The sequence below is a fragment of the Hyla sarda genome, chromosome 3 (assembly GCF_029499605.1).
Source record: "Hyla sarda isolate aHylSar1 chromosome 3, aHylSar1.hap1, whole genome shotgun sequence".
Classification (NCBI taxonomy): domain Eukaryota; kingdom Metazoa; phylum Chordata; class Amphibia; order Anura; family Hylidae; genus Hyla; species Hyla sarda.
The window spans coordinates 160,261,798-160,285,836 of NC_079191.1; the positions used below are offsets into that span (position 1 = coordinate 160,261,798).

The 24,039-nt window shown below is 40.4% G+C and overlaps 1 protein-coding gene across 1 annotated transcript in view; it reads left to right on the top strand.

The window, feature by feature from the left end:
• The first annotated feature begins 8,334 nt into the window (after positions 1-8,334).
• The window catches only part of LOC130360996 (uncharacterized), a 51,370-nt gene continuing 35,665 nt past the window's right edge, over positions 8,335-24,039 (top strand). Inside the window, 3 exon segments of the mRNA XM_056563552.1 lie at positions 8,335-8,668; positions 14,144-15,902; positions 15,984-16,087. Coding sequence (XP_056419527.1) covers positions 8,449-8,668; positions 14,144-15,902; positions 15,984-16,087 — 2,083 coding nt within the window. The 5' untranslated portion in view covers positions 8,335-8,448.

Sequence of the window (24,039 nt, forward strand, 5' to 3'; positions counted from 1 at the left end):
AATCACCTCCTTCTGCCAAACACAGTCTAGCAATGTACTCTTGTTTGTGTATCTAGCATCTATAAACATATATAATATATATATATATACATGTGCACTGTGACAAATTACACATTACTATTCAAAAAATAGATGATACATTTATAAAATCTCTGCATATACATTTTATTTTTATGCAAAAGGGAAAATAGGGTGGTCCGGCACTTACAAAACTAAGGCAAGGGTAATCTGGAAAGTTACGGCAGTGGAGTGCGTTGGCGACACCAGGATAAGGTTGATGGTGGTGGTGTCATTAAGTGTATGGGACAATGTAAATGTAGAAGACAGGACTGCACTCACCATTCAACAAGGCTTTATTGAATTCTTCCAGACATGGCAAGCGGAAGTGGTGGTGGAGGGGGGTACGGGGGACGTAACCGGAACAGACTGTTTCATGCTTTCACATCGCTTTTTACAGCTGGTATGCCAAAGGCATATCGGCTGGAAGAAGCGTTGTAAAAGTGTGAAATAGTCTGTTCCGGTTACGTCCCCCGCCTCCACCACCGGATTCGGTGGTGGAGTTGGGGGACGTAACTGGAACAGACTGTTTCACGCTTTCACATCGCTTCTTCCAGCCTTTGGCATACTGGCTGGAAGAAACATTGTAAAAGTGTGAAACAGACTGTTCCAGTTACGTCCCCCGCCTCCACCACCACATCTGCTTGCCATGTCTGGAAGAATTCAATAAAACCTTGTTGAATGGTGAGTGCAGTCCTGTCTGCTACATTTACATTTATTTATTTTTTTTACTTGTAGTTTACTGAGGTGCTGCACTGACTGATAGATGGAGAAAATGCCTATCTCCTCTGACTCCCCTATTAACATGTCAGCCGTAACATTTATTTTACATTAAATAGATGCCCAGTTGTGTTTACATTGCTTACCTGGGAATAGAAGACATCAGAATGAACTTCAGAATCTGAAAACAGCAAGCCTGCTGGGCAGTGTGATGCTCTGGGCAATGTTATGGGGGGGGGGGACCTTGAGTCTGGGCATTTGTGTGGATGTTACTTTGACATGCACCACCTACCTACCTAAACTCCTTCCCAATTGCAACAATTGTTTAGAAAGGGTTTGGGAACTTGGTACCTCCAAATTCCCAAAATCTCAATCTATAGGATTTGCCAAAAATCCATGGTGGCTTAGTCTCCAAGTTACAGGATTTAAAGGATCTGCTGCTAATGCTTTGGTGCTAGATATAGCAGACCAATCATAGGAGCCAACAGATCAGAGCTGTTTTGGGGGGGACCAACACAATATTAGGCAGATAAATGTAATGTTTATGCTGATCAGCATGTTTTTAAATTAGACATAGGGGAATATGGGATACACTTTTGGTAGTACTTACTTATCTCCCGGGGAATAAGGGATCAGGAAGGTTGTAATCTGGTTGTCTGCTCGTATACATATTAGGCTGTTGGTGGCTATAACCCAATAGCACATGAGTATTAAAGGAGTTAAAGTACACTGGTAAAAGAGCTCTGTGATGGAATTTTTTATTTTTATTTTTTATCAATGTTGCCGAAAGTCTTGTCTTCCTGAGTTTATAGGTGAGCTGAACTAGCATAGAGCACCTTGTTGTATACCTGTATTGGTGTAAAAAAATGGTATACAGGTACTAGGACCAAACAACATCAAGATAAACATACTCAATGTTTTCTTATATAACCGTTTGCCCACTGAACTAGTAACCTTTATTATTACATGTACACAGGAAGCCTGGCTTAACCACAAGCTTAGCTCATCTGTCATGTCATAAACAATTGCGCAATTTCAAGTCCAAAAAACAAGTCTGAACAATGGTTGTTATGTCCATTTGAAAGAAGAAAGGGGAGAAGGTGCTCTCATGTGCAGGACTCCAAGCAATCCCACAGGGAGGGCTGTACCTAGAGCATTTGGTACCCGGGGAAGACTCTTTGTTTGGCACCCCCACCCACCCTTAATTACAACCCCTTCCCTTCTCCCCCTCTAATTACACCCCCTCCCTCCCCCCAATTATACCCTCTCCCTCCCCCCCTTAATTACACCTCCTCCCTCCCCCCTTAATTACACACCCCTCTCCCCCTTAATTACACGCCCTCCCTCCCCTCCCCCGAGGGGCTAGTCTCTGCAGCTCGTCAATCTTCTGCCACGCCCCTATTCCACCCAAATCCCACACACAATAAGCTAAAATTTATATATGTAAGAAACAATTAAACGTAGGTAAATTACCGTGACCAATAATACTGGTATACAAGGACAAGCATGCCAGACTTTACATTTTTCCAGTGTCCTCCCCTCCTCTACACAGTCTTTCCATCTATAGGACCACAAACTGTAATAATGCCCTCCTTGGTGTCCTGCACAGTGAAAGGGCAGGTAGGTAGGTAGTCAGGTAAATAGGTAACTAGGTAGGTAGGTCAGGAAGCCAGATGTGTAGGTAGCTGACAAGGCAGGTAGGTAGGTGGCTAGCTAGGTAGTTAGGCAGCCATGTATGAAGGCCAGGTATGTACATAGTTAGGTAGCTGGGTATGTAGGTAGTTAGATAGCCTGGTATGTAGGTAAGTAGTTAGGCATCCAGGTATACAGTTAGGTAGCCCCCCCCCTTCCCTGTAGTTATAGGAAACAGAGTTAAACCCCCCTTCCCTGTAGGTATAGACAGCAGAGTTAACCCCTTCCCTGTAGGTATAGGCAGCAGAGTTAACCCCCCCTTCCTCAAAGGTATAAGCAGCAGAGTTAGCCCCCCACCCTTCCCCATAGGTATAGGCAGCATACTTAACCCCCCTTCCCCATAGGTATAGGCAGCAGAGTTAAACCCCCTTCCCAATAGGTATAGGAACACAGTTAAAGGGGTATTAAAGGAATTTTTTTATTTCACTATGCTACAGGGGCTGTAAAGTTAGTGTATTTCATAATATAGTGTCTGTACCTGTGTGTGACGGTTTTCTCACAATTCTTATGTGATTATCACTCCAATATTTATTTTTAACAGCATACAAAATGACTGTTGTCTCAGATTTTTACCAGGTTGCAATGTGGCCGTGACCTGACTCATTAGTCAGCTGATGACAGGGAGCCTGTCTGCTTCAATGGGTGGAGCGATCACTTGGTGGGAGAGAGATCAATCTGCAACTAATACAACAGCTGTAGGCACCCTGATTGAAAACCACAGGTCTTTTGAATGGCTGCAGCTCATTTATGTTTCAATGGGTGGGGTGGCTGATGTGTGGGAGGGAGGAAAATGGAATTATTGGATTTGTAGTAAAAGAGTCAAACAGGAAATACCAGTTCACAAAAAGCTAGCCACAGTGTAATATTACAACATAGCCATTTAGTCCCAAGACAAGTGCAGATCCTTCCTAAGCATGTCCATTACTGTCTGCCAGGGACGTACTAAAATCGCTGTATGGTGGATAACCCCTTTAACCCCCCTTTCTCCTTAAGTATAGGCAGCAGAGTCCCACCCCCAACCCCCTTTCCCCATAGGTATAGGCAGAGTTAAACCCCCTCATTCCCCATAGGAATAGGCAGAGTTACCCCCTCTTCCCCGTTTGGTATAGGCAGAGTTAACCCCCCCTTCCCCATTGGTATAGGCAGAGTTACCCCTCCCCCACTTCCCCATTGGTATAGGCAGAGTTACCCCCCCCCCCACCCACTTCTCCATAGGTATATGCAGAGTTACACACCCCCTCTTTCCCATAGGTATATGCAGAGTTACACCCCCCTCTTTCTCATAGGTATTTGCAGAGTTACACCCTCCCCCTCTTCCCATAGGTATATGCAGAGTAACCCCCCCTTCCCCATAGATATATGCAGAGTTACACCCCCCTCTTTCCCATAGGTATATGCAGAGATACACCCCCTTTTTCCCATAGGTATATGCAGAGTTACACCTCCACCTCTTTCCCATAGGTATATGTAGAGTTACACCTCCCCCATCTTTCCCATAGGTATATGCAGAGTTACACCCCCCTCTTTCCCATAGGTATATGCAGAGTTACACCCCCTCTTTCCCATAGGTATATGCAGAGTTACCCCCCTCTTCCCCCTCTTTCCCATAGGTATATGCAGAGTTACACCCCCACCCCTCTTTCCCATAGGTATATGCAGAGTTACACCCCCCCTCTTTCCCATAGGTATATGTAGAGTAAAAAAAAATGCTTGCTCACCTGATGTCCCACGCAGCTATCTCCTCAGCAGCAAGGGCCCGTGTCTTCTCCCCACCTCAGTACAGGTGCTGATGAGTGACATTATCGGCGCCTGTACTGCCTGTACTGCAAAACACGTTACGTGTGTGTTACAATAAAGCTACATACCGGAGGTATCTACGGATCTACGTGTTCTTGTTCCGTACAGCGCTGGGTAATCCTGTCTTCCTCTGAAGTCTATATCCAATTGGAGGAATGAACAAGACCGCATGATTATAATCAGTGTCACTTAAAGGGGTACTCCGGTGGAAAACTATTTTTTCAAATCAACTGGTGCCAGAAAGTTACACAGATTTGTAAATTACTTCTGTTAAAAAATCTTAACCCTTCCAGTACTTATCAGCTGCTGTATGCTCCACAGAAAGTTAATTTGTTCTTTTCTGTCTCACCACAGTGCTCTCTGCTGTCCAGAGTAGGTTAGGTTTCCTATGGGGATTTGCTCCTACTCTGGACAGTTCCTGACATGGAGAGAGGTGTCAGCAGAGAGCACTGTGGTAAGACAAAAAAGAACCGTACAACTTCCTCTGGAGCATACAGCAGCTGATAAGTGTTTAAAGGATTAAGATTTTTTTATAGAAGTAATTAAAAAATCTGTTCAACTTTCTGGAGCCAGTTGATATAAAAAAAAAAAAGTTTTCCACTGGAGTACCCCTTTAACCCCTTCCCGCTATAAGACGTATGCATATGTCCCAGCACCCAACACGTTCACGCACTGGAACGTATGCATACGTCCAAGTGATCTCCGGCACTGCCGGCGGCAGTGCAGGAGGTCAGCGGCGGGTCCCGGCTGTCAATCACAGCTGTAGTCCCGTCGCGGCTGCCGGAGCTGTGATCGCACCGGTCCCAGCAGCATTAACCCTGTAGATGCCATGATCAATCCTAATCACGGCATCTATGGTGTTGACAGAGGGAGCGTTCTCCCCCGATTCACCAACAGCGGCGCCACCATATGGCCGCGGGTCGCCATTGGTTGCTAAGGCAGCAGGAGGTCAGATCATGACCTACTGTCTGCCTGCTATGGAAGCCTGTGGGATCTAGCCACAGGCTGTACAGTGTGCAGCTGATCGGGTCATACTGTGCTGCAGTACAAATGTATTGCAGCATAGTATAGCCTGTAAAAAGTGTAAAAAAAATTAAATAAAAAGTTCTTCAATAAAAGTGTGAAGTGTAAAAACAATGCCCCTCTCAATAAAAGCCCTGTATTATCACCAAAAAGATCAAAAACACACATACATAATAGGTATTGCCATATCCGTAATGATGTGTACTATAAAACTATAATGTAAATAATCCCACATGGTGAACGCCGTAAAAAAAAAAAAAAATACAACAAAAAAAGCGCCAATTTTGGTGCAAATAGTAAAATAAAAAAAGATCAAAAGGTAGCACGTATCGCAAAAATGATACTAATAAAAAGTACAGTTCATCCTGCAAAAAATAAGCCCTTACTCAATGGTGTCGAGCGAAAAATAAAAAAGTTACGGCTGTTGGAAAATGAATGGCAGAAAAATAATTTTTCTCAGAAAAGGGAAAAGAACATAGAAAGCTATATAAAATGGGTATCGCCATAATCGTACTGATCCACAGAATAAATATAGCATCATTTTTACCGCACAGTGTACACCATAAAAAACATTTTTTTAAATACGCCAGAAATTTTTCAGTTTTTCACAATATTTAGGAGTTTTTCACAAAAAATGCTGCATGTGTCAACAAAAAATGCATCACTTATTTAAAGTACAATATGTCACGAAAAAACGATCTCAGAATTGCTCCGCTCAGAAATAGCGTTCTAAAGTTATTACCATTTAAAGAGATACATGTCAAATAAAAAAATAAAAGAGCCTGGTCATAGAGGTAAAAAATGGGTCTGTCCTTAAGGGGTTAATATACTTAGTAAAGTAAAATAGCTGAACTTTTTCTGTGCTAAACAGTGGGATTGGAAAACATTTATCAAGTATGCTTGGGCCACTTTAGAGCTAGCATTGTAAATATTGGGCCACATACCTTAAAGGGGTTCTCCACTGCCCTGCCTTCCGGAGCTCCGCTCGCAGCATCCAGAAGTTTGTTACTCCGAACGCTGTGTGCGGGCTTCCATGTTCGAGGCCGCCCCCTCGTGACATCACGCCCTCCCCCTTATGATGTCACGCCCCCCCCCTCAACAAAAGTCTATGGGAAGGGGGCGCGACCGCTGTGACGTCACGAGGGGACGGCCTCGAACACGGAAGCCCGCACACAGCGTTCGGAGTAATAAACTTCAGGACGCTGCCAGCGGAGCTCCGGAAGGCAGGGCAGTGGAGAACCCCTTTAAAGCACTCTGAATAGGAAGGTTGACAAACTGAAGGTTAGCTTTGTGGTGATACAGTGGATTCCTTTATACAGATCTTCTGAATGGTGTGGACTTCTGCTACAATCACAATTTTAAGCATTTGACAATTGGAATAATGATCCATAAACATCATCTGCATTTCTACTATATGGCGATGGATGATAATGTTTCCGGTGTATCAGAGTTGTCTACTGTTTGCTGACATATTTTACATTTCTATAAGTCTATGTAGTACTAGCACAGAAGATTGACTATGTGCTGCGTATGGACAGTACTGATATAGTAGAGTTTGTCACAACTCACCATACCATGTTACAATGTGTGTGTTGCCTCCGGTTTTATAGAAGATTGCGCTACTGCATTCAATTTAGAATTAACTCTATCTGTCTTAAGAAAATAACAAATTTGTCAATATATCCCTGCTATCTGTAAATCCCTGTTATGGTATACAACCACAATATTCCTCCAAAATGAACCACAGGATTATACAGGCGCTAGGATCTTGTTGGGAGCAATCAGTTTATTTTACCCACAATGCAACGCGTTTCGCGTTGCATTGTGGGTAAAATAAACTGATTGCTCCCAACAAGATCCTAGCGCCTGTATAATCCTGTGGTTCATTTTGGAGGAATATTGTGGTTGTTTGCATCTATCCCAGGAGTGGCTGCCAGATCGGAGAATCCCTTTTCTCTATATGCCTTTACCATTGTTGTGCTTGGCTGAGTACAACCACCACGGGTGAGCATAATTCATTACCGTTCACCGATTTCATATATATACGGTTTCACGCTATGGAGAGCTTTCCTATGGTATACTTCATTCAGCTATGTGGAATGTGGAATGTCTTCAGCTAAACACACCTTATCTTATCACAGATCATTTATAAAACTACCGGAATTCTTCACATAATCCATGCTGATGCTGGCTATAAACATCTGTAGGCCCGCCCATACTTTTACAGATGAAGGTATTTGTTTCTGATGCAAAGCACAGGAGATTGAGCAGGGGACCAGTGTTTGGAAGCCTTCCTAAAGCAGTAGACTTAGGACTGGGAATGTTTCTGGACCGTTAGGATGGGAGGGAAGACGAGGATAAGAGGCTGCTGTCTGGAGTCTTGGATTCCGTGCTGCACTGAACAGTTTCCCAGAAATAAAATCAGCAATGTAATCTTGTAATTGTAGAAGTTAAATGCGATGTTAGGACGGGGGCACAATAATAAGTAGTGGGACACGACTCAAGAACTCTCTCAGATCTTCCACGTCTTCTGCTCCCTGCTGTATTTGTGGTTACTGGATTTTATGCTGAACTATTAGCATAACGTTTACTACATGCAGCATAATGTAGTGCAAAAGAAATATATAGACTATATGGATGAAAGTATTGAGAATACTACACATTAAACCTAATGTAGATATTAGTATGGCCCATTCTAGATCCATAAGGAAATAATATGGAGTGTACCCCCCCACCTTGAAGTCATAACAGCTTTTACTCTTCTGGGAAGACTTTTTGGGGCATGTTTGTGCAATTTTTGCCCATTAATCCAGAAAAGCATTCATGAGGTCAGACACTATGGGGGAGATTTATCAAAACCTGTGCAGAGGAAGAGTGGTGCAGTTGCCCATAGCAACCAATCAGATTGCTTCTTTCATTTTCCACAGGCCTCTAAAGAGGCCTGTGGAAAATGAAAGAAGCAATCTGATTGGTTGCTATGGGCAACTGGACCACTCTTCCTCTGCACAGGTTTTGATAAATCTCCCCATATGTGAGATGACAAGGTTTACCTTACAATCTCTGTTGACATTAATACCAAAGGTGTTTGATGGGGTTGAGGTTAGGGCTCTGTGGGCCAGTCAAGTTCTTTCACACCAAATTCACCCCACCCATGCCTTTATGGAGTTTGCTATGTGCACTGGGGTACAGCCATGCCGGAACAGAAAAGAGTCTTCCCCGAATTGTTCTCACAAAGTTGGAAGCATACACTTGTGCAAAATTGCAAGGAAGAAGGGTGGAAGAAGACCTGTCAACCCTGGCGCTGCGGATGCTTGTCCCAAAGAATGGATGGAAACAGGAATGTGCAATCACAGATCCCTAGGCAGGGACCACTTTACTGGTAAAAAATAATAAAATATAATATATAGCAAGGTACAGATTACGTGTTTTTACACCCTCTTCATCAGATCTATACACCATAGGTACACTGAAGTTTAAATAATGAGGAAAATGGCACCAAATACAATAAATGGGTGGGGCTAGAGGGGTAAAAACTGTAAACAGGAAGTGCAGAAGGAATAAATACATTGCATAGATAATCTTGAGCAAGTTCATGTAAAACACATATTCTTCCATTTGTCATGACACATAAACAGGTAAAAATGGATAAAAATATGAAACATCATACAGTATTGTTCACTTTAATATCCAATGTCTCTGATTATGCAGTGCTGCATGCACGCATAGCGCTGTAATAGCTAGGTGCGCATCATCAACGGGGACGCGGCACACATGTGACCAGGGTAACCAATCACATTATTCTATGCTCGGAATCACTGGCTGAAACCAGGAAGCCAAGCTCGCTGATGTAAGCACACGGGTGTGTGTCGGGGACGCGTACCCTAGGAGATAGGTCACATGACCGGACCTGGGTCCTATCACTCAGCGAAATATGCGATCATGGTTTTCAATGAAAGATTCTGACAGCCGCGGCAGCTGCGCAGGGGTCCCGTGGATTTATATTAAAGTTACAGGTGGAATAGGTGTGCGGGAGACTCATTGATAGAATTATGAGTATATAGGATGGAACAGTATTAAGTCTATATGCCAATCTGCAAGGGGAGGAGAAGTGAGAGGCGATAAATATATCGATCTCACTAAGCCATATATAGCGGTAGGCGTATGGGGCAATATGTATATAGATCTCACTAAGCCATATATCGGGACTTAGTAGATGATAATGTATATACAGTATGTCACTGGTGTCAGCATAAAAGGTTCCCATATATGTGGGGACACCTATATTGGTTAAATATAGTATATGTATAATCACATCACTCAAAAAGATACATGTGAGGTATATACGATACAGGAGAGGTAAACATAACACTCATTATTATAGTATAAATAATGGGATAATACGTAAATGTTTTTATGTATTAGGATACGGGATAATACGGGAAATGGTGGTAGAAAGTTAAACAGATTTTTAAATGACTTCTATAAAAAAAAAACTTTATTCTTCCAGTACTTATTAGCAGCTGTATGCTACAGATGAAATTAATTTATTTTTGAATTTCTCTTTTGTCTTGTCCACATTGCTCTCTGCTGACACCTCTGTCCATGTCAGGAACTGTCCAGAGTAGCATAGGTTTGCTATGAGGATTTTTTTCTGCTCTGGACATCAGGTACCAGCAGAGAGCACTGTGGACAAGACGAAAAAGAAATTAAAAAGAAAAGAATTTCCTCTGTAGCATACAGCTGCTAAAAAGTACTGGAAGGATAAAGATTTTTTTAATAGAAGTAATTTATAAATCTGTTTAACTTTCTTGCACCAGATGATTTAAAAAAAAATATATTTTTTCCACTGGGGTACTCCTTTAACTTTTACAAAAACAGGAGAGGAGCCCACTAGAAATACAGGCACACATGCACACATTTCCGTGGAATATGTATTCATTCTATAAGCAATGGAAAACATATACTAGAGTGCATATTTAAAATAAATCCACTTTCCAATTAAATCACTAAGAACATACTGTTCCTGAGAATGTGGAGGGGAAGTTTCCAACCCTCTTAAAGACTTTATTCTGTATCGGACAGCCTTAACTTGCTGCTGAATACACTCACTGAATTAAAGCCATAAACTTGGCAGCTGACATGCAGAGTCTAACCACTGAACTGGGTAATGCAGATATACTGTATGAATGGAAATATTCCACTCTAGTGGAAACATTTTCAGTTTTTCATACGGATGGAGACATAGCTGTTTTTAACCTGTTCTACAGTACAATGTAGTAAAAGAGCGAAGATGTATTTATATTTCAGTGTGTAGTACCAAAGGAGCAACGCATTAGAGACACAGAACCAGTGACACTTTCCAGAAATAGCATTGCAGGAAATGTCAAACACATCTATTTGCCAGAATACCGAATTTTTGCTTTGAAGTTGAACTATAAACATTGTCTTCTATTTAAAGGAAATGGATCTTGTCATTATTTTTCACTAACAAAAACCATATACTGATACACATTCTATTTCTTTTCTTCTTATCTGTAATTTGTTTTCTGATTGTAGAGGCTGTTAACAGCATTTAGAGATATGCTTAACAGCTTCCACATGGTTTATAGGAAACAATAGACTGGAGGGGACTCATTGATGGGACAGTGTTCTGAGCATTCTCTGTGATCAATGCAGAGGTTCTTGAGCTGGAAGTGGAGGAAGCTGAGCTGTGAGCATCATCTATTGTGAATGAGGCCTGTGATGATAATGTGATGACTGCTGTAAAGGCATCTCTATAAAACAGGAAATGGCAACCTAATATGGGGAAAAGTGGTAGGAGTGAAATATTGCAAATTTCCATTAATAGAAAATATTGATAAAATTTTTTTTTAAAAATACATAAATATATAAAAATATGATTTAAACAATAGGTACATTTCTGTCAATACTGTCCTTTTAATGTTTTACAAATCAAAAGTGGGTGGTTAAGGTTGTATATGTCATGAAACTTATCTTAAAAATGTTGCTTAGTTCAAAAAATTGTTTTTGAATCAGGCAAGAACTGTAGCGGCTAGAGTTTACCAAAAAAAAAGAAAAAAAAAGGGGTCTTGAATCCAGCGCTTGGATAAAAGAACTTCCAAAGTTTATTGCAGCAATATAAAAAATGTTTACAAAACAGTAATGGAAAGACTGTTACCATAGGCACATACTACATGTGCTCTAGCCCTTAGTCATGACTGGAATACAGGGTATATATAGCAATACAAGCAACCCCTTCCCACCCACCTGCTGCCTAAATGCTGTTAAGCTATCAGGCAAATGCCATTCTGTTCTTTTTATTATCACTTCTGATGGATTAACAGCATTTGGGCAGCAGATGGGTTGGGGGAGGGTTTCTTGTATTGCTATATATACCCTGTTCACACCTCTCTGTATTTTAATCATGACTAAGGGCTAGAGCAGCCAAAACATGTGGATTGCACTAAACTTTGGACGTCCTGTTATCCAAGGATCTACGACCCTTTTATTTTTTGTTTCCGTAGAGGTTATACTGGGATCCATGCACAGAGCACAGGTAAGCTGAACTTTTTTTTGTGTTACCCTGCTAGATTTTACCAGTTACACATGTTGCATAGCTGTGGACGATAATCCATGTCCTTGTCGCATCACTGCAATCTGGTTGCCCTTCGTCAATAATACCCAACATATCATATATAACAGCTTTCTATGTACCCTAGTTGGATTTCTAGAGAGTCCTTGCATGAACCTTTGATATTTGAACCATTGAGTATTGGATCAGGATCTGAAGTAAAACCAAAACAATGAAAAACATTGATGACGTGTATCAATGATGTATACATGGAACAGCACATTAAGGACAACTAATCCTTATCGTGTGCTACACGTTGGCTGATCCTTGCTCTATTTTTTATCTTTATAGACTAAGGATGTCTGTATTGAATGCAGCTGGAGGCTGAAGCCTGAGACACATGTGGCCTGCATTAACCATGTTTTCATTTCCTATCCCTATTTCTAGCTTGTCTGACATGACAGAGACACCATAACTTAGTTTCCTGCAGATGGCAAATGTTCTAGACTTGAAGATAAGGCACATGCAGGCTGTAATTTGTATGAGATTGTTACCATAATATTTGTGTATTATTCTCTTTGCTTATTGACTCCCTTTATACTAAAAAAAAAAGTCTAGGAAAACTAATTCATAAATTAAGCAGTTATCTATACTAACCATTTTTTAATAATAATTTTCATCATTAAAGGTACACTTTTCCTTTAAACACAATTCATTAGTCAGTAAACACCATTAAATGCATTTTATTGTACTTATGCTGGTGTCATTTCTTTCCAGTAGATCTTTATCGAAAATCCTTTCCATTGTGCAATGTGGCTGTTTCAAGGCTTGGTCTCCAGTCCCTTTGATTTGGTCATAAATAAGCTTAGAAAATTGTTCAGAATAAGACAGAGAAGGCCTTGAATCTGAGCTGTCAGACAACTAGTCTGAATGATTTATTTTACTCTTAATAGGGCATACACAACATTGTATGTGGAGTATGGTTTCAAGTTACAATGGTCAAGAAAGACTAATATATGTTGCAAATATCGTAACCTGAGTTCATTATAAGTTGAGGGATCACTGTAATCTCTAAATAGTTTACATTGTTTGATGTGTCAGTTTTTAATACAATTTAGAAAAAACCTTGTGAATATTTGTTTTATGTGTATAATAAAATAAGTAAAGAGTGCTGTGCTGATCGGTTTCTACAGTTTTCAGAAATATTTGTCTCTTCTTATTGGAAAGCATGCTTATTGTTAAATATCGTATATACTCGAGTATAAGCCAAGTTTTTCAGCACGATTTTTCGAGTGAACTCTCCGCCTGTCAATCCCTTCATCAGTGGTCTTCAACCTGTGGACCTCCAGATGTTGCAAAACTACAACTCTTAGCAAGCCCTGACAGCCATCGGCTGTTCGGGCATGCTGGGTGTTGTAGTTTTAAAACCTCTGGAGGTCCGCAGGTTGAAGACCCCTGTGGCCATCGTCATCATCCAGCCCCCCCCTTTTGTTTTGAACTCACCTCCCCTCGGAGGGAAGTTAGGGTGAGCTGGTCCAGGCCATCTATGCTGCAGGGACCGTCCGGTGGGGATGGTTAGTCGTTGCGGGCTGTCCATTTTCACCGGGGGGGCCTCTTCTCCGCCCTTCAGGTCCGGCCCCGGAGTAGTGACGTTGCCTTGACGACGATGCACAGGGACGTTCATGCGCAACGTCCCTGTGCGTCGTCGTCAAGGTAACGTCACTAGTCCGAGCCCGAAGCGCGGAAAAGAGGCCCCCCCGGTGAAAATGGACAGCCCGCAACGACTAACCATCCCCACCGGACGGTCCCTGCAGCATAGATGGCCCGGACCAGATCACCCTAACTTCCCGCCGAGGGGAGGTGAGTATAAAACAAAGGGGGGGGGGGGGGGCTGGATGATGCCAAAGGCTGCAGTGGTCTTCAACCTGCGGACCTCCAGAAGTTTCAAAACAACAACTCCCAGCATGCCTGGACAGCCGATGGCTGTGCGGGCATGCTGGGAGTTGTAGTTTTGCAACATTTTGGAATTCCGCAGGTTGAAGACCACTGATGAAGGGATTGACATGCGGTGATGATGAAGGGAGGGATGATGACGGGAGTCTGGATGATTACATGGGGGGATGATGTATTTCCCACCCTAGGCTTATAGTCCAGTCAATACATTTTCCTGGGTTTTTGGGGTAAAATTAGGGGCCTCGGCTTATATTCGGGTCGTCTTATACTCGAGTATATACGGTAGTAACTTTTAAAATGAAATGTAACATTTTTTCCTTTTCTTTCTAGGTAGAACAATGTGGAACGTTCACCTCATTGGAATTGTGTTTTTCCTTATGATTCAGCTGACTTACAGCCAATGCCCTAAAGACTGCAAATGCAAACGAGCCGGCCAGGTAGACTGTTTTGGAGCAGATATTGTTGAGGTTCCTCATTCTATTCCTCAGAACATCAGAAACCTGCAGATAATAAACACTGAAGTCACTGAACTTAAAGATGGTGTCTTGGCAAACATGACATCTCTGTTAATTGTGAGAATTGAAAAAAGTGAACTATCTGTTATAGGTGCTGATGCATTCAACAACCTCATATCCCTCCGTTACCTTAGTCTGGCCAGCAATAAACTGCAAGAACTGTCTGGAAGTTTATTTAAAGATCTAGTGAAACTGGAAACTCTTATTCTGTCAAACAACATGATTGGTCAAATTCATCCTTCTCTGTTTGCTTCACTGGTTAATGTGAAGGAGCTCAGTTTATTAGGAAACAATATCCGTTCCATACCGAGGGGAGCTTTTGATCAGATGAGTGGACTTTTGAAGCTGAATTTAGCTAAAAATAATCTTACAAGTCTACACCCCAAAACCCTGGATAAAGTAACTAAGCTTCAAACCTTTCGAGCATATGAAAATCAGCTAAAGGATATCCCTGAAGGTTTACTGCAAACACTTACAAGTCTAGAAGAAGTTGCGCTGCAAAGTAATCAGATAAGTCAAATATCTGCTAATATGTTTTACAACAACCCAAATTTACAAAAAATTTACTTATCAAACAACATGATTACATCATTACCCCAAGGCTTATTGGTAAATGTGCCAGAACTGTCCAAAGTAACTTTATTTGAAAATGCCATAAAATACATTTCCACTGGAGTGTTTGGGCCAATGCCAAAATTAAAAGAACTTTGGTTGTATGATAACCGTCTTGAAGAACTGGTGGATAACGCCTTCTCCAATTTAACACAAATACAATTGTTAATTATATCTAGAAATAAAATCCAATCTATCTCTGCCAATGCTTTTAATGGCCTAGACGAGCTCCTGGAACTTTCACTACATACCAATACACTTTCCACCTTAAATGAAGACGCCCTACAGAGCTTGTCCAAGCTGCAAAATATCTCTCTTCACAGCAATAGGATTGATCATCTTCCTGCTGGGTTATTTAGAAACATGAACTCTTTGGTGACCATACAATTGCAAAACAATTCTCTAGAGAGTCTGCCAGAGGAAATTTTTGGCAGTCTAGCACTTGTTAATGAAGTAAGGCTTTTTAATAATCCATGGAAATGTGATTATCACATTCTTCCTCTAAAGAATTGGATTGCTCATAATATGGCAAAACTTGGAAACCAAAGCCAACTTGTCTGTGCCAACTCTCCCCTTGTAGGTATACAAATAGCAGAGCTAACTGAAGACCAACTATCGTCTTTGATACCTACAGTGGAACCAGAATTGGATGAAACAACTATTTTTGAAGATATTAGTAGTGTCCATACTGAAGAGCCCAAGGTTACTAGCACAAGTACAAATACAACACATTCTGACGATGATGATGATGGTAGTATTGTGGATACCACAGGTGCAGACATAATCACTGACGAAAAAGAACGTCATGGAAGTAGGCTGATTGGCGTTGTTGTGACAATAATTGTTTTGTGTTGCATAGCAATTATTTGTACAGTCATTGCTTGTGTAATATATCACAGAAAAAAGAAGAACCATGTTGTACTCATGAGAATGAAACAGCAAAACCAAGCATGAAGGAACTTGTTTGTGTGTTTTATCACTGGGATATTTTCTACAGAAGCACTGTTTTAAGATTGCTTCAGTATATTTGACTTTACTGGAAGGTATCGGATCCTTGACCCTTGGACCTTAAAGCAGACAATGTCACCTATTTTTCATTTGGTTGAGGCATTTAAGATAGTAGTGATCAAAGCAAGTTTCCCTCGAGGTTGGTCAAACATTGTTTCATCTAAATGTGTGTACATACATATAATAGTCAAGTCATAGACAAATATACATGAGAGGATTTGCTTTTTTTTTCTTGTCACATTTGGTACTACAGCAGGTATAGTTTTACGTTAGTATTTTAAATATTTTTTCTACAAACAACTCTGAATTTGGGGAGAACAGTGGGTTTTATAAGGCTAATCTTGTGATTTCATGAATGTATCAGCATTTCTTTAGTTAAAATAAATAAACCTTCATAGAGGCAATATCACTTATCATGAACTATAGCTCAGGTACTACCTGTACCTAAACATAAGTTTGTATATAATTCACCGGTATTACCTGTACATGTATATCTCAATATTGAACTGAATGGTAAGACCGTTTCTTTGGGATAATATCTTTGTATGCTGAGTTGTATGAGAGTTGTTGTCCAATTGTGACTGTGATCCTTTTTTTTTGAGCATGCTACAGTTTCTTTGGTGCTATGTTCTTTAGTTAGATAGGAAACAGTGAGCAGTAAAAATTTTTGTATGTCTTGTGCACCTCTGCACCTCTTTTTTGGTACAGTTTACGGAGCAAGGATCCAAGCATACTGAGGGCAGCATAATATAAAGACAAACAAGCTGTTTCCAGTGATATGTCCCTTGTACCGATATGTAAAGTAGTTTAGCAGCACTTAGTGTGTGAAGCCCATAGTGCACGCTTGGAACTGCTAGAGATTATCCCAGCGTATTGACTATAGGTGCCGCTCCCTCCACCTACACACTCGTGATTGTGAGTCTTTTCCCTATGGGAAAGGGCCATCAACCATAAGCAGGTGGGCAGGTGAGTTGGACTTATCTCTGCTAACCGTGCCTGTTGCAATATTTTTCTGCCCTCAGAGGGGGAAACAAAATTAGGGTGAAGATTCCCTTTAAAATCTGTGATTGTGGAACCCCTTAGAAGACGTGACTCACTTCCAGAAGCCTAATAATATAATCCCATCTAGTGTTTTTTACTTATAAATATTTTGAGAGTTTCTGCTTTCTTGTGGTAGCTAACTCTGCAAATGTGACAAGAAGTGAATCCATTTTTGTTGTCACTTTAGTCTCTCAGAGGATGAATACGTTTATTTTTTCATTGTATAACAAAGCACAGACAGTTTTATCATGCATTGCTTAGAAGATAATTCAAAATTGAAAGCCACTATGGCTGCATTTCTTGCTGTCACCTAAAAAAATGCTTGCCACAACTGAACAATGCAAATAAACAAACAAACATAATTACACATTTTTTGCTTTAACTTTTGCTTTACTAATATATGGTCATTGTTATGTTCTATTTTCTCCATTTTCATTTCTACACAGGTTAATTTGCAGTGTTATGTCTAGTATTTTAGGTGTTGATGAGGCTACTATGAGTTAATCATGTTTTTACATAAATTGCAGTTGTTAATGTTAATGTGTATATTAAACACATTTCTCTTTAGGAAGAAATCTAGACATTGGATTTTACGATATTCATTAATTTAAATGGGCACTGGCATTAAAATAACATTTTTATATTGTATTCCTTTATTAAAAAATATTTCTAATATACTTGTTTATAAAATTTTCACAATTTATATGTTTTTTGCACTTTGAAAATATGGCCACTAGGGCCTCTCTCTCTCCTAGTGCTGACCATATTTTCTGTCTGCACAGGACCTGACTCATGTCAGCTGGGCATGAGTCCAAAGTCAGGGAGTGCTGGCGGGACATCAGCTATACACAGCGTTCGCTCTCTGCCCTGTCAATCATGCAGGGCAGTGCAAACGCTGTGTGCAGCTGGGCTGCAGGTTTGCTCTGAGTGCCCCCTCCTCTCTGCAATACACATGCAGAAAGGCGGGGAGGTAGAACAGCCTGCAGCGATTGGCTGCCTCTTCTATGCTGCTCTCCTAGTGCAAGCGAAGCATAGAGCTTCAGATGATGTCATGCCTGACGGGGAGCGCCCCCTTCTGAATGGCGGAGCTCACACACTGAGTTGAAGAATAAGGCCAAAAAAGGTAAAGAAAAAAACTAAAATTTAAATTTATAAGGTTATCGGGGGGGAGTACTTTATGAAAGGTACTCTTCAATAGTTTTTTTTTTTCCATACAACTCACATCAAAATAAAACTTTTTCACAATTGGACATTTGCATCTGATCCTAGTAAAAGAGAAATAAAGTATAACTGGTTAAGCGTTTAAAACATAAGACCATGTCATCTCTATGATAGCCTGTTTTGCAAGAAATTTGTGAGGTCTGCATTCCAATGTATTAAGCCTACTCTTACCTTAATATAAAAACATGAAAGTGTACCTTTTTCTATAATGTACTTTTTCTCTAATGTAGATACAGTAATAACATTATGGGGGAGATTGATCAAAACTTGTGCAGAGGAAAAGTTTTCTAGTTGCCCATATCAACCAATCAGAGCACTTCTTTCATTTTTCACAGCCCTTCATGAAAATGAAAGAAGCAATCTGATTGGTTGCTATGGGCAACTGGGCAAGTTTTCCTCTGCACAGGTTTTGATAAATCTCCCCCTATATGTATATTTGTAATATACATTGGTTAAAAAAATGTGTATATTTTTGGGTGAAGAAATGCTGTCCCTGCAACTATTGTATGTGTGTCTCTATGACGAGTCCAAATACAGGAAGTGAGGGCAGGACAAGCAGGGATCTGTGTAGGCTCCTGGCTTGTCAATCATCCTCATGTGTGAGCCCATAGAAAGTCATAGAGCCTCACTGCACAGAGCCCTGCTTGTCCTCAGTGCACAGAGCCCTGCTTGTCCACCCCCACTTCCTGTATTTGGACTCCTCATAGAGACATCACAGGCAATAGCTGCCGGGACAAAAATATTATTTTTTTTTTAACCAATATATATTACAAATGGTATTAACTACATTATATAAAAAGTTTTTGTTGACAACAGGTACACTTTAACATCTATAAAGGAAGTTGAGTAATAAATAAAGTCATAAGGAAGTTCCAAAAAACGGTGCCAATAACTAGACCAGGGAGCCATTCTTCTGACTCATATGGTATGCCGAGGCAGTTGGAAGTTGTATGAAGTGATGATGAAGCGTGTGGAAACAAAGCTCTGTGCCAGCTTATAAAAAAAAAGTTAAACATCTAAATTCTGTATCATGATTTTTTTAAATAAAATTACCCATGAGCAGGCTTTGTCATTGCTGCTTACTGGTTCCACCTATTGTAGGTCACAGTGGATAGTTGGCAATTTGGAAAACTGATAACTCTTTATAGTGTAAGGACCCTGTCTGTCTGTCACCAAAACCCAGGGATTCAACAATCAACATGTTCTATTGGACTAGAAAGATAAAGGAATTATAAATAATTATATTTGAAGTAAAATTGTTTAAAAGTATGGTTTATTTGCGGAGATGTTGTAACATTCACATTTCAGAAGACAGGAACTCCAATGGATGTGGATCCGTTTGACCTGTGTGGCAGATGACTCGGACCGTACCAGGGAGCGGAGTCTAACGTGCTGCTGGTTTTCACCAGAGCCCGCCACAAAGCGGAATGGACTTGCTGCGGCAGGCGGCACCCAGGTCACTACCCCTGGCATGGCTCGACCACACAGGCGGCTGAGGAGATGCGAGGCACAGGAGGGATAAGGCAGACGGTCAAGGCCGGTGGCAAATTAGCGTAGTCAGGACGTAGCAGGAGGTCAGTAGGCAGGCGGCAGAGGAGCAGGTCAGGTCACAGAGCAAAGGATCAGATACACGGTAAGGAAAATCTCAGGAATGCTTTCTCTCAGGCACAAGGCAACAAAGATTCGGCAGGGAAGTGAGGAGGGTGGAGGAATTTATCAATGAGCCACAGGTAAATTACACTAATGAGCGCACTGGCCCTTTAAATCTCAAAGCTCCGGTGTGCGCGCGCCCTAGGGGACAGGGACACGTGTGCCGGAGCACAGAGGTAGAGGCTGGGGCAGGAGAAGCACCAGGTCAGTGACGGACTGGGGCTCGCTTGCGGGCGCGTCCCGGGATGCGAGTCCCAGCCCTGCCGGCAGCAGCAGGTAACGGGACCATGCGCTCATAGCCAGTGTGTGCAGCCAGAGCGCATAACGTAATAGATGTCTTATATGGTGTCAGTGGTAGCATCTCTGGACATGAATGTGCCGTGTATCAGCCCATTGAAGGTGTTAGTCGAGAAGCAGTTTAAGAGTACTGCCTTGCTCTTTCTTTCACAAGCAAAGAAGATCCAACAAACCATAGACTTTATTGGATGGAAAAAAAGGGATGTTAAAGATTAAGACATTGCACTGTTTTTATGTAGCTTGGGGGGAGGAAGCAAATATACAAAAGTTTTGGCTTTTGGGGGAGGGGTTATAATTACAATGGCACTTACCGCAGAAAACTATTAAGAGTGGGAGAAAGGTCAAGTGACATGGTGCTGCTGCTGACCTGGAAGATACCAATGGAATAGGATGATTAAAAATAAATTATGAGAAAAGCTGTTTTTATGGATTATTAACATTAGACAGCTCTAATATGCTCATGTGTGGAATTTTTTTCATAACAGGGTTCATAGTATAAGTACTTTAAATTAAGTTTAAGGGATCAGATCTGTCTGTTATTGATCTTGTATGACTACCAAAAATATCTGTTATTGAATTATTAGTTTTCTACTAGCAGTACTTTCCATATGGCACACCCATTTGTAAATCTTTTTTTAAATTAATGTTTTTGTGCAGAAAGACTTACATGAGAACCTATTTTCAATATCAACAATATTGTGTGATGATATTTTATAATGTACATTGTATTTAAAAAAATTCTTTTTTTGATAGAAAAATTCTACTTTTGAAAGTAATTTTTGTTTTAGTAACAATAAACATAAAAAAATCACTGAAAAATCGAACAAATATCCTATATTATTCCTTCCTTAACCTCCTCTTCTTAACATCTACATATGTCTAAGGAGATCAGCAGTGTGCCCCCCTTCAACCTCTCACTATTCCGTAACTGGCCATAAAACCACTGTCTCCATTTCCTTCTCTGTCTGCAGTAGAACACAAAAGAGTTAAACGCCACTGTTAGTTAAAACAAAACAAAGTCATTAATTGGTGAAATCCGTAACAAATCAGAAAAATATTAACCCTTTTGATCTTTACAGGATTTCTTCAAGATATATAGAACATCTAACAGACTTGTATAGTACTTTTATTATTTACAAGCAGAGTACCCGGTTTTGCCATCTTCCTACCTTGTGGGAAAGGTAAAGTAACAACAACGCTCGTGTCCTCATATCCTGTCCTCCTATAGTGTCTTCATATCCTGTTATCATATCCCATCCTAATATCCTGAACTCACATAAGGGAGTGGATTAGGGTTGATGTAATTCTGCTATGTTTTTAATTGATATATAAGTAACATGTGTACTACGTTTCATCAAAATATCTCTAGCCATTTGGAAGTGATGTTGGAATATACATATACACATTTTGAATTTCATATATATATATATATATATTTATATATATATATATATATATATATATATATATATATATATATATAAAAGATAAAAGATTCCCCTACCCAGAATGCCCGCGGAGTGCTTAATGGCCTTCTGAAGCTCCGTTACACCAGGAATGGTGGCCTCACCCTGAGGTAAATACTCAACCCCTTTAGCTGCTCTCAGGCCACTTACCCCAGCCAAGCCAGATCACCCTGCTCTGCACTGACGAGTGGCAAAAACCACGAAACAGCTGTCTGCAGATGGGTAGAAACTTCCCTTTTGGGGATTAGTCTGGCTTGGCATAAAATCCCGATCAGCTTTTTATATTCCTTAACAGGAGCTAAGCTTGTACCAGGGAACATTACCTGAAAAGGTGATGTAATGAGCTGCTTTGCATATTCCCCTAGGAAGTTTTTTTATTTGACTATGCTACAGTTGCTATAAAGTTAGTGTAGTCCCTAATATAGTGTCTGTACCTGTGTGTGACGGTTTTCTCACAATTCTTATGTGATTTTCACACCAATATTTATTTTTGCCAGCATACAAAATTACTGTTGTCTCAGATTTTTCCCAGCTTGCAATGCGGCCGAGACCTTACTCACTAGTCAGCTGATGGCAATGAGCCTGTCTGCTTCAATGGGTGGAGGGATCGCTTGGTGGGAGAGGGATCAATCTGCAACTAATGCAACAGCTGTAGGCACCCTGATTGAAAACCACACTGATTTGAATGGATGCAGCTCATTTATGTTTCATTGGGTGGGGTGGCTGATGTGTGGGAGGGAGGAAAATGGAATTGTGGGATTTGTAGTAAAAAAAAGAAAAGAAAAGTGAAACAGGAAATACCAGTTCACAAACATCTAGCCACAGTGTTCTGGTGATCTCACAGCATAGCCATTTAGCTCCAAGACAAGCGCAGATCCTTCCTAAGCATGTCCATTACTGCCTGCCAGGTATGTACTAAAATCACCTTATGGTGGATAACCCCTTTAATATTTTTTTGGCAAACACAAAAAATCGATCCTTGAGGTTAAACCTAAATCTTTTTTAAAGGATAAATACACATTTGCTGTGGAAAAATCTGTAGCGAATCCCCACAAAATATTTATGGATTTTGGTGTGGATATATTTACTTGGCTGCTACTATAACCTGCTGTGGATTTGCTGTGCAAATTTCTGCCCTGAAAATATGCAGCACATCGGTCTAGTGTGTGTTGATCCTATGTGCACAAGTTGCAAACAAAACTATTTCCATGTAAGTTGTACAAGATTGTAAAACGATAATAAATTTGGAGCTAAGAGGATTCCAACATTCAGCAAAAAGGTCAGAAGTGGATCCAGCATGAAGAAGAAGACTAAGTCATTCCTTCATATTTCCCATTCCTTTTGAATACATTTATGACTTTGGCTAAAAAACTGCAGTGGTATCTTTAATAAAAAAAAAAACAAAAAAAAAACACTTAGCCTTCTGCATACTGCGGTAAGCTAAGAGACTAAATGGTGTCACCTTAAAGAGCAAAGAGCAAGATGGAAGAGGAAAACATTGATTGACATGGTAGAGTGGGCCAAGTGGAAGAATCATGTGAGAGCGCGCTGGAAGAGGGCACGGTGGAAACTTTCTCAAATATTGCTGACTGTTGTCCTGCATACAGCATGAAAAATCCATTTAATTTCAGACATATATATGCCTATATAGTTTTTAATTTGAATATTAGCACACCAGAGAATATAATTTCTATAATTCATATTGCATCAAATACCAAAATAAGATACAAGTCGAGATCTAACAGAGAGCAAACAAGACATAACGAGGGACATTCATCAATGTTTGCTTATGTATTTTTTTTTTTAGTAATTTTTTCCTTACTTTTTTTTTGCTTATGTGTGACTTATTTATCAACTGGTTTCAGCCTGTTGATAATTTTCTTTCACGTAAGCAATTTTTCCTTTTTTACTTTGATAGTAGCTTTTTCTGCTCCATGTTTGAGCTGGAGTAAATGTAGTCAATTTTTAACCCTGTTGCGACTTTTTTTTGTGCAGTTGCGACTGTCGCAGTTAATAAATACCTGACTACCCGTAGTCCATTTTAAAATTATTACTACGTAGTTAATTTTTGGAAAACTTGCTTTTCTCGCTTTCCAGTCAAAATGTTGCACGAAAAATCACGTAGTTGCAGTTGCGACAATTTTGCGACAATTATAGTAAAGAAAACCAGACTAAACCCGTTGATAAATGTCCATAATAGTGTCTGGGCAATATAGAAAGAGAATTTAAGGGGTTTTCCAGGAAAAAACTTTTTTATATTTTTTATAATTTTTATATATATATATATATATATATATATATATATATATATATCACACAGAAAAGAAAACGTCCGGCACTCGGGAAGATGCAGGTAAAACTTGTCAATGGCTTTATTCACACGCTTAGGCAGGACACAATCTTAAGCGTTTCGCAC